Source organism: Nannobrachium achirus, assembly GCF_963921795.1.
Source record: "Nannobrachium achirus genome assembly, chromosome: 12".
Lineage (NCBI taxonomy): Eukaryota > Metazoa > Chordata > Actinopteri > Myctophiformes > Myctophidae > Nannobrachium > Nannobrachium achirus.
Window position 1 is genome coordinate 31,375,642 of NC_137832.1, and position 11,913 is coordinate 31,387,554.

Here is an 11,913-nt window from a genome sequence, read left to right on the forward strand (position 1 = left end):
CTGTCAAGGACTCAGCAACAACTGAATGAAAAACTGGGTTCAAATACACAAACAAATCAAAGCAATGACACTGAAACAAAACTCAGGTGTGGACGTGTGGTGGTGGGTAACAAGTGGGTGGAAGACAAAACACTGTCATTTGAAGACAAAACATCCCACAGCCCCGAAAAACTTCCAGAATGGCCTACAGAGAGCAACCACAAAACAAAGTAGTGCTTTTCAAAATACCCAGAGACTGTACTGTGACCTCAATCAGTCAACTATCAATATAGAACACCAAAACATGTAAGATCCTAGTCAGAACCGAGGCCAATTCTCCTAATTTCAGAAAAACCTTTTTATTCAAAACAATTCTATAAGAATTGTGTTGCTATTTACAGTATATATTGTAGCAACAGGCAGCTAATGGGACACAGAAGTGTTCCTGGCATGAAAGGTATAACAACGTAGTGGTTCTCAAAGTGGAGTCCAGTCCATGATTGCCTCTGTGGGTTCCCCTTTAGGGGGGTCTACATTGACCCATACAAGTCTCTAACTCTGACAGTGTACAACATGTTAGAGTGAAGGGGAGACCTTGAAATGTGAAAGTTTGAGAAACACTGTTATAGGTGTTCCAAGTCTAGGAACCAGACCCTCCGCAGTGTCAATCAGGGAATACCCGTTATCAACCCCCTGCTCCACTGCAATCAGCCAGACTGTCCTTCACCTTCCTCTATAGGAGGTGTTCTGTGGCTAAAACTATTTTCTGCCCTCTTGGACCTGCACCTCCATCTGTTGATTAAGCTCTTGAAGCCTTCCATAAAACGAACTGTTGGTGGCTTTGACATTCTGTGCACAAACCACTCATGACCTGCCTCACGTCATATTACAGACATAAAAACAATACAAAGGGCCCTATATTTTATGGAAACCTGCCAAAACGGCATGAAGCACAGTCAATGCCATATAGTGGGGTGTAGCGTGGTGACAGATATTTGGTATTTTATGGACCCGAGAATGGTGGAGTGGTCTGCAATGAAGTGACAAGGTGGGCTTGATTAAATTGAATACAGTACGTAGTGTCCAAAATACCAAAAACACAGCCCCATTCCCAAAATGGAGTTTTACCTCCAGTAACATAGCTTGAAAGGTAGTATAGGTGACATCAAAGTAAAGCAGACAATTCTTATTTGATCTTGAGCAGAATACACCAATATAAAACGCAAAACATCAATGTTGCAAATGCAATGACATTTTATTCAACTCTCTAGTACACTGAGTGCAAGAGCAGCAAGGCGTATCACATTCATTTATAATCTCTCCTCACGACTCTATGTCGCCGGAATACATCCTCCCTGAAAATCTGCGTACACCACCAGCAGATTATGCAGAAAATGTGCATAACTTCTTTTGCGTATCTCAAGAAGCATTCACCATTCATTCACATCGACTTCACTTGCCCAGGACCCAAGGGAGCGCAGCGTCGAGTGTGAAGTTGATTGGATGAGTGTTTCTCCAAAACAGTGGCCACGCCATGAACAGGCATTGCACTCGTTAACCACTTAAACCCCATACGTTGTTGAGCGGCGTCCGCAACGCCATCTGCTCTTTAATGCCAAGGTTTTCCACACAACACGGATACTGGAGTTTAAGTGGTTAATATAAAGAACAAAAATAAAAATAAATAATAACACTTTTGGTTGTATCACATTATAGGCATTAGGTAACCTTTTTAGAATGTAATTACTTTTTAAAGGCAAACTATCTTTTCTTTTTTTACATTCAACAATAGACTACACTAACAGACATTACTTAACAGGTAAAACAAATGACTCCCGTCCCTTAACAGCTGCACTCAGTGTGCTTGACTCAAACCCTGAACTAAAATTTATAACTAACAGTTAAATAACAGCCAACAATTACTAATCAATCAACAATTAGTACTTTAGAAGCCGTTCTTTGACCAGCATGGTCACAAGGTACTTGGCCGCCACAGAAGAAAATTGAATGGCTTGCATGAGAATAATATCTCTATCCATGTACATTGCTATACAATGTACTGTACAGTAAGCAGTGTTATAAGTATTGACTTACACTACTCATAGTATAACAATCACACTCTAAGAATTGAGTGTATATAGCTTACAAATTAACTCTGCTTATCTGGTATTAATTACATAATCCTGCATTGATCAACTTAGTATTACTAAGTAGAAGAGTAAATGTATGGCTTGTAAACGTAGTAGTGCAGTGCCAAAGTTCAGTCACCAACGTTAATAGAAATATTGCATTGAAATGTGTCTAGACCAGCAATTCCCAACCTTTGGCCCAGGGCCCACTGGTGGGCTGTGAGAATACTGAAAGTGGGCACCCAAATAATTGGCAAAAAACGAAACTAAAATGAATTAAATTATTAAAAATAAATAAAATGAAATGAATCGAATAGGAACTTATAGTATACTACTACGTGAGTCCCATTGGTCCAAGCCGGAACACAATCAATTGATTAATCGTTAAAATAAACGTGTTCTGAGAATGCAGGCGACCCTCGGATGGGTGGGCTGCGAACACCTTTTGAGATTTTCTAGTGGGCCGTGATCCACGACAAGGTTCATGAACCACTGGTCTAGACAGACAAAGGCCATGCCTGTCTGAGAGGCTGTCAGTGTGATGGATATCACGGACCAGTGCTGTCTGAGTCAGTCTTTCTTCTCCGAACTCGCTGGCGGACGTGAATCTCATCGTCCTGAGAAAACACAGGCACAGTAAAGTCATCAGTCAGGACAGCATCACAGTCTGGGGGGGCATTTCTGCCTCTTATGTAACACTTTCAACCTGACAGCCCTATTTTGAGGTGTCATTAGGGAGAGAGATAAATAGCCAATCTATTAACAACTTGATGGGACTCGTCGAGAGCTTATCGATTGGCTATGTTTGGTGCACAACACGACTTATGGGTTCATTTAAATGAACATTAATTTATAATTTCGTAAACTAAACGTCATTCATTTGAACATGCATACTGTAGATACAATCAGGATTCAACAACTCTAATCTAAGTCACGTATCCCGGGCCTGGCCTAAGATCAAACACATCCCGCTGTGCCTCTTCCTCCCCTTATGCTCGCTCGTCATTCTCCGTTTTACGACTGTCAGCAGCGGCAATAACCAAATAATAACAGAAGCAGATTGCCCTTCCTTTGACTTTGATACTTACGGTCTCTGCAGTGTCAGCAGTTTCCTCCTCCTCGGTGGGGTTGTTGGACATGTCCAAGTCAGACAGGGCACTCTCTGCATCATAGTCTGTCTGGTACTCATAGTCTGTCTGGTACTCATCAGAGACTTCCTCTGCAGGAGTTTAATATTACATTTACATGGGAGGCATATACAGTAGTTCAGGGTTCCCCAATAGGCGGCCCGCGGGCCATTTGCGGCCCGCGGGGGGCTACTGTCTGGCCCCCACCAACCCCAGTAATAATGGTGGTATAAGAGCAGCAACAACACTAGTATATCGTCGTTGTCAGGTGGAAATCTCGTATCTCCAAATTTGTGCGTTCTTTCGCAAATCATACAAGGCCATTGCACAAAAGTAGTGAAAACAGCAGATCTACAAGCACACAACGCCTCGCGGTGCGAGGCGTTGTGTGCTTGTAGATCGGCTGTTTTCACTAGTTTAAAGCATTTTTAAAATGATAAATGCAAAACTAATGGTTTTTGGACATACAAGATTTTCACCCGACAACAACGATATCTGAACTGTCACTGGAGTAGTGGGAATGCCACCGTCGCCCCCTGCAATGTTGTGGCCCTCGGCTTGGTACCCTAGACATAATTCGGCCCTTGGGGAAAACTAATTGGGGAACCCTGCAGTAGTTGATGCTCGTACACACAGAGCGACTGACAACAAAATGCTATCACAACACATGACATTCATAGTACAAGCATGAGGACAACTAGAAAGATGCAATTGGAAAGTGCAAACTGTGTGGTTGCCGTGACGCGAGTCACACTTGCAAATTAATTCTGTCTTACCATTTGAATTTTCCCCATTCAAGTCAATGGGGAAAATGTGTTCATTAATACATTAACTCATTTACTGCCATAAAAAAACAGCGTTTATCGGGGGTTGCCTGACCATGCACGGCCGTGCACGACCTGTGTGCACGCCGTTCGACATTCGTGAACACAAAAAAAGTTAATCTGATTTGCCGTTCTCCAGTTAGCCTCAGCAATTTTTATAAATGTTCTTTCAAACAGGAAGAAACAGAGAACAGAGAAACGGCTTCTTCTGGCCAAAAAATGCCTTTCCGGTTCCGGGTGACCGGCCTAACCCGGAAGTATAACCAACAAGGCGTTACTGGGCCACCGATCGGCGATCCGATTTTGAATTGTTTTTTTTTTTATAAATGAAATAAAATCAAATTCTCTGGTTTCTCGGGTGCAGCAGCCTGGACCAATGTCTTTTTCCCGGGATTCTCGGGTTGGGGAAGTACATGAGTTGTTGTTCATATATGGAGAACTCTGGGTCAGTCCTTGGTCCCTTTTATGCCCATATATGGAGATCCCTGATGTCATATAAGCCCATATATGGGAATGCCCATATATGGACATATTGTGTCAGATTTGACATATGGCCCAAGTGCGTGCCACCAAAACTGTGGGAGGAGCAGTGGATGGAAAGAATAAAGTGGGAGAAGTAGTCTGGTTGCCCTGCAAAGCTTAATTTCAAATGAGATACAGTACTGTATGTCATGTAAAAACCGATGAGCCCAAAATACAACGTGCATGCACGCACGCACGCACGCACGCACGCACGCACACACACCTTTTTTGCAAGATACGCCCAACTCACAAAAAGGATTAAGACATACTGTAAGTACATTTTCAAAGATAGTAGATAACGTAAGTCCTTGGCTGAAAAGGAGAAACATGACATTTTCAAGTAGATATTTCACTCATCACTAACCATTCATCAGGGCCTGTTTGACTGGCTCGATTCTTGACACGATTTCTGCAAGATCAGTGAAGGAAGCATTTGGACAAGTGACCACCTGAAAGACACAATGACAGATCATGATCATGAGCTGTGAGTCAATTTAAGTGTGAAGTGATGAAAAAGACCTAAGCAAACTAAAATAAAGTAATTGAGGTTTTATAAAATAGGGATAGTGTGGTTCACTACAACAACACATTGTAAAAACTGAGCTACTCACTCTGGCTGACTGCAGTCTTTACACAGCCACCTTGTGCAACTGTTAACCGAAGGTATCCATTTAATCAATTATATATTCTTTTATAATGTAACCAAATATTTTTGGCTAAAGTTCTCCTCAGAATTGGGATGCGAGGGTTCAATGTGTTCATTTTAAAATAATTATCCTACCACACAAAGATTTGGCGGCCCCCCTCTAGTAACTCTGAGGACCCCCTAGGGGTCCCGGACCCCCTGCTCTAGTGCATTTCTGAACACACAAATATGCTCGCACAAATGTGCCATTGTTGTAACATTATGCATCGTAAACCTGTCCCACATGCATGCTGGTGCGGTGTGTGGGTCCGGCAGGGCTTTTATTTATTTATGAGAAAACAGGCGAGATGCGAGTCACTCCTGACATTATGCTTGCAACAACAACAGATGTATATCAATTACCCAAGAGGAACAGGCCTGGTCTAAATAAACACAACATAAATTACATACATCATTTGAGTCATTTGTGAAATGAATGCCCAGGTGTTCATAGTAATAAAGTTTATACGACAGCTGGCATCCCGGTTTGTGGGTGTGTGTTGTGTTGTGTTGTGTTGTTGGTATGTCTGTGTGTGTGAGAGTTTTCCTCCCCTATGCTTACTATGTTACTACCAGTATGTACCGTTAACCATTACATTTGTATGTACCGGTATGTACCATTAAGACCTGAGGCCGATTCTACAAATCAAAGAGCAGTTCAACAATATACTCGTCTTGTTTGCCCGGGACCCAAACTAGTGAAAACAGCAGATCGGCTATTTTCACTACTTCTTTGACATTTGCTTTCTAATTTATAGAATTTCTTAGATTTTTCTTTGATATATTCATTAAAGTACTGAAAATATCATTGAACTTAAGTTTTTAATTCATGAAAGATTTTGCCTTTTTTGTGGGCGGCGAATGTTTATTGAAAATCTTTTGAAATAATAATGATGAAAAACAAAATGTAGGAAACAACGAAACATAAAGGGACCGGTAAAAATGTGTCCGCCTAACCCAGTGTTTGGTCTCTGCATGGATGGCTCCAGTAGAAATGACTCACATGACTTTTAGTCTTGTGGCATTCTTCCTGTTGCCTGTCCTTTAGCATCTTGTCCACCACCCCGCTGCGCTGCCACACATCAAACAGCGTCTTCCCATGGTGGTAGCCCACGTCCTGCGGGAACAATGAGAGATAGAGGATTAGGGAGAGAGCCAAAACAGACAGATGGGAGACTCAGGGGTGTCGCACCAAATTCTGGGCCCTGGGTACAAGGGTTCACTGTGGGCCCCCCCATGAATGTTCTTCATGGGAGGAGGGGGTTTAACCCATTTAGACTGGGAACGCATTATTATGCATTATTTTGTGATTTGACTATTGAAAAATAGCAGATATACAAGCTCACAGCGCTGCGAGCTTTTAGATCTGCTATTTTTGAAAAATCGTGAAGGACCCCAAAAAATGTATTTGGCCACGGAACCCCATCTCAAAATATTTAGTTCCAGGGACCCCCCAGAAGCAAAATTTGAGTTACAAATGTTCGCTTAAAAAATACATTATATACAAAATACATTTTCACGACTTTAAAAACAAATGGCAGATCTACAAGCTCGAGTGCCGCGTTGTGAGTTTGTATATCTGCTATTTTTCAATAGCTAAAGTATAAAATAATTAAGGCCCCTCCACCTTGGGCCCTAGTAACTCAGTCCCACTTTTCCCCCCCTTGTGACGCCCCTGGGGAGACTCTCTGGGGTGTGGACGATATGGACATGGGCATTTTGAATAATTCTTAATTTCCTGTTCTCAGTCGTGCAGAAGAATCAGTTAAGAATCAAGGCTTTTTTCTTTCTTTTTTTACGCGATTCCAGTGCAAATGAAATTGTTTTGAAAATGTCCTTTTACTGATAGATCTTTTATTGTTACATGATACTATTGTTCAAAGGACAAAAGCAAATGAAACCGCATCAGAAACAAAACAGGTACAATCATTTCACCCCACTGACAGCTTGTGTAACTGTACTGTATAACAGTTTAAAGGAGTCATTACGAGATCAAAAGACACGTTAAAAGGGCACCACCTTCCCCCACAGTGATCAAAGGGATACTCACGGTAATCTCGTCAAACTTGCCAAACTCCAGTGTGCCGTAGCGGTCGATGGGTGGTCGGATGTACTCGCAGTACTCACTCCCCTTGACCACCTCCAGCTGCCGAACACAGCAGACATAGGCAAGCCGTGTCTGGATCTCAGCCATGTTCAGCACCTGTCAGTTGGGTGTTGGTAAATATGAAGATAAGTGTATTAAGACAAACCAATATGTTCATGTTTAAGGAAATGAAAAAAAAAAAAAACATCCATCTCAAGTGGAGTTAGGAGGTTTTGTCCATCATTCATAAGAACAGCTGACAATGGAGTTCCAAGCTAATTCATGCCTCTGTAACTCCACCCACTCTGGTGGAGTTAAGGCCTCCTCACATCGGGTGACGTTGTGCGCAATGTTGTGGCATTCGAGGAATTTATGACCGCCACGAGGAACAGCCCAAGATTGCTCACGAGGCACAGTTTTTCTCGAGTCGTGTGAAAGCGCCTGCCGATATGTTAATAGGCTTTTTTACGACCCTTTTTACAAGCCACCCGACGGTATAAAATATCAGACGTTTGAAAATCAGCGCACAGCGGGGTAGAGATCCAGCTGTGATCCTGTAGTGGAAACGGGTAGTGAACATATCGCTCGGAGCAAATCAGTGAAATACCTCCTTCCTTCCTTCCCTCTCTCGTCCCTCTCTCTCTCTCTTCCTCCGTCCTCCCACTCACTCCCGTCACTAGTCATTAATATTGTTTTCATAAACATCCATTAGAACCTACCATTTAAAGTTTGTAACATGATCTGCTGCTGCCTGCTGCATATCAGCCATGTCGTTGTATGGTGATGTTTCTGGGTTGAAATATCAGCACTAAGTTCACAACGCGCGGCGTTGTGATCTTGTATGTCTGCTATTTCCGACACGGCGAAGCGCAAATCAAGCTTGTCGCTCACACAGCTGCTGCTCTTCAGTGCTGCGCTTTGAGGCAGGCGTGATTTTTTTCACCACAGTGGTGTCGGGGAGGGGTTCTTGTTGTGTGAACGGGTCTCTCGCACAGCGGGACACAAGACCCAATAATCTTCAGGACTGAGGATTGTGTAGTGTGTATGCCGATGAAATAATGATGACATCGGATTGTATGCAATCTCTTCTCGTCTGAGGAGGCCTTTAGCTGGTTTTGTCAGAAGCTCTTTTTAATACTTTGTACATTTGTTCTGTTTTTTAAACCAACACACAGAATTAAGGGTGTTCAATGATTCATGAAAAAAAAATCTAAAACCTGAAAAATTAGTTAGCTGGTTTCTGCCGGAGAGCGACAAAATGCAAAACTCACATTAACTCTCTCGGCAAGGGGGTTGAAACGTTTCCATAGCAACCACCAGCCACTGAGTGCGTCTCCGTAGTTGGTGAGGTTGGTTTCGTCCTGGCTGCCCACATCGATGGCGATCACAACCTTGGCACCCATAGAGCGCGCCACATCCGCTAGAGACAGGCAGGGAAAAGGCCAGGACACGTTTACTAATTCATCTAGGTCTTACGCAAGTAAACATTTCAATCCTTCATATTTTGCTCTAGGTCAAACAACAAAGATACCCAAGGATACGCCTACTGCCCATGACATTACTGACCAGGTAGGTTGTTGATATAACCCCCGTCCATGAGTAGATGTCCATCTTTAGGGTCACATAGAGGAGGCAGGTAGCCAGACAGGGACATACTGGCTCGAACGTACCGCCACAGTGAGCCTGTAGGCCATTCATAAGGATGTCATGTCACATGTCTAGGACGATATACACACCCTATATTAGGGATCTTCAACAGGGGGTCCGAGACCCCTAGGGGGTCCTCAGAGTTAACTACAGGGGGTCCTCCAAATCTTTGAGTGATAGAAAGTTGTTTTTTATAATTTTTATATTAATCACTTATAGTGTCAATATTCTGAGAACTTTAGGCAAAAATAGCAGATCTACAAGTGAGCAGCTTGTAGATCGGCTATTTTCGGCAAAGGGCTTTGGTGTAGAGGGGAAAAAGAGCAGACTAAGTACAGAGTGAAAGGTCAAGTTTAAGTATTGACGGTTCAAGTGGGTAAATATCTGAAAACACAAATTGACATGAATCCAAAATACACTGATGATCGTGCTGTCAAACGATGAAACTATATGGAATCTATGAAAGGTTGTGGGGGTCCCTGCTTCATCTCTCTCTCAACTAAGGGGTCCTTGGCCTGAAAACGTTGAAGACCCCTGCCCTATATACTGTACATTCAAACACAGCACTGTGTGGACATTATGTTTACAAAGCAAGTATCAAATATGTGAAGAGTATCGTGGTGCAGCTGGAGGAAGACAGACAGACCATCAGTATGAACTCTCATGGAGGAGGCTGTGATATCTGTTGTTATGTTGAAGTAAGGGATCCACAGGTCCTGAATAGAGACAGAAGGGGAACAAGGACAGGTTTCATAAAACATCCACTGGTTTTGCTCACAGGTAAGTAACTAAAGTAAGTGTTGTGTTGGCTTATGTTTCCGACTTTGCACAATATTAGACAGTCTTGAACGCTCTTTCATTTCAGTGAAAAGAAAGAGGTTTTTACTAGTCTAACCTAACATGGACATTTTATGGCCCCGACAGATCTCATCGGCTCCTCCGGCGTCTCGGAATGGACACGGCAGGGGACATGGCTCCTGCTGCTGTCCGCTTTGAGTAAATGAGGAAGTGATCCGCGGTGAAAAATGAGTGATAAATCATAGTGATTTTATAATTATAATGGATAAACCTAAACAAACCAGTTCATATGAACAATACGGATGTAAAATAAGGTATCTGAACGGTTACATATATTTTATATACAATTACAATGTTGTGAGCCACAGTTCCAGGCTTTTCTTTCTTGAAAAGTCTGGATCCCGAGGCTAGGTTGTTACCATTATACTGTACAATGTGCAGTCACATCACATGCATTACTCGTTGCCTAAAAAGCCTGCTAGTATCTAATCACAAAAAAGGACAAGTTCAGGAAAAGGTGAACTGTCATAAAGGGTTTAAACTGAACTGAACCGAGAAAGAATATCTGTCAGTCTTGAGTCTCTGTGTAAAATAAATAACCATGTGTCAAGGGCAATTCACACAGAGCACTATAACTAAAAATATTCTAAGCCAAGTGGATGGCAGTGTTCACACCAACTATAAAAAGAAAAAAGAAAGAAAGATAATGTTTATAGTTATCTTTATAGTTATCGTGCCCAGTGGGAATGGTGCTTAACAGTGGTAGAACTTCATCATAGAATGTGTCACCTCTATCTGTTTGCCCTTGAAGACAGAGCTGATGCTGGAGTTGAAGGAAGCTCCAGAGAACATCGAGGTGATTGGGTAAGTCAGGTCTAGAAGCTTCTTGAAGATAGAGGTCATATCCTGAGGTTGGAAAGAACAATCTATGTCAACATATTCTAATCCAGTGGTTCTCAACCTTTTCAGGCCGCGACCCCCAAAATAATCGTATTTTAAATGGGGTCCCCCCCACCCTAGGAGCACTAAGAGTTGAGGCATTACATTTTGTATAACACAGTTCTACATGCTCACTACTCACATCTACATGCTCACAACGCCTCGCAACGTGAGGCGTTGTGAGCATGTAGATCAGCTATTTTCAACATTTCTGCCTCTAATATTTAACAATTTGGCAAATGTTTGTGAGTCCTTAAATTGTCACTTTAGAAACGTGTAGATACCCTCTATACACTTAAACTTTATGTTGGTTTGTTTACTGTTGAGTGAGAAAACAACGTTGCACATTATCCGGGGACCCCCCCCAAAATAATTTGGGGACCCCCTCCTGGGGTTCCCGACCCACAGGTTGAGAACCACTGTTCTAATCAGACTAAATCAGGCTTGAAGGGGGCGGGGGTTTGTATAATGTTCACCCACCATGGCCCACTCACGAGCCCGGACCTTCATGCGACTAGTGCTTCTCTCCTCGGCATACAGTGCTCCCATGAAGGATCCAATGGAGGTGCCACCCACTATGTCAACAGGGATGCCTGCTTCGTTCAGTGCCCGCAGGATGCCAACCTGTGAGCACCCTCTGAAATGACACAAATATGCATTAGACTCCAGTGTTTCACAAACCTTTTTTTCTGCCAGGGCACACTTTTCATAGCCAAAGGATCCCAGGGCACACCTAGACATACAATGTGTGTGGCTATTTTCAAAATGTCTGCCTCTTTCTTATATTATTTTACTATTTGGCCAATGTTTTGCCTGTTTTTATTACTTTTGATGCAGTAATGGTATTTTTTCTTTTCTTTCTTGAGGTATTAAAAGGTGTTAAAAGTCCTTATTGTGACCTTTGCTGTCCATTTTCAAAAGGATCACCAAAGCATCTCAAAGGGAACACCAAAGGTCCGCGGCACAGTGGTTGGGACACACTGCGTTAGACAACATCACGTATCGTCGTTATCAGGCAGAAAACCAGCATGAAACCGTTACTACGCTACACTACTTGGTTGTAGGTTTGAATCTTTTTGTAACTGCCCTTGGAAAAGAAAATAAGAACACTGACACCAGTAAGACTCCCTAATCGGGAGATAAGCAACCGTCACGTTGCATACACAAACTTTAGAAG

At 42.6% G+C, this 11,913-nt stretch overlaps 1 protein-coding gene across 3 annotated transcripts in view; it reads right to left on the minus strand.

Annotated features, from left to right (window-relative positions):
• Positions 1–1,255: 1,255 nt before the first annotated feature.
• The window catches only part of pnpla7b (patatin-like phospholipase domain containing 7b), a 50,157-nt gene continuing 39,499 nt past the window's right edge, over positions 1,256–11,913 (minus strand). For all 3 annotated transcript variants that reach the window (XM_080739415.1, XM_080739416.1, XM_080739414.1), the window contains exons 28-37: positions 11,217–11,373; positions 10,587–10,703; positions 9,646–9,715; positions 8,919–9,035; positions 8,624–8,772; positions 7,317–7,469; positions 6,270–6,383; positions 4,946–5,030; positions 3,197–3,327; positions 1,256–2,725 (exon numbers count right to left, since the gene is read on the minus strand). In XM_080739415.1, coding sequence (XP_080595541.1) covers positions 2,657–2,725; positions 3,197–3,327; positions 4,946–5,030; positions 6,270–6,383; positions 7,317–7,469; positions 8,624–8,772; positions 8,919–9,035; positions 9,646–9,715; positions 10,587–10,703; positions 11,217–11,373 — 1,162 coding nt within the window. In that variant the 3' untranslated portion in view covers positions 1,256–2,656. The remainder of the gene's footprint in view (positions 2,726–3,196; positions 3,328–4,945; positions 5,031–6,269; positions 6,384–7,316; positions 7,470–8,623; positions 8,773–8,918; positions 9,036–9,645; positions 9,716–10,586; positions 10,704–11,216; positions 11,374–11,913) is intronic.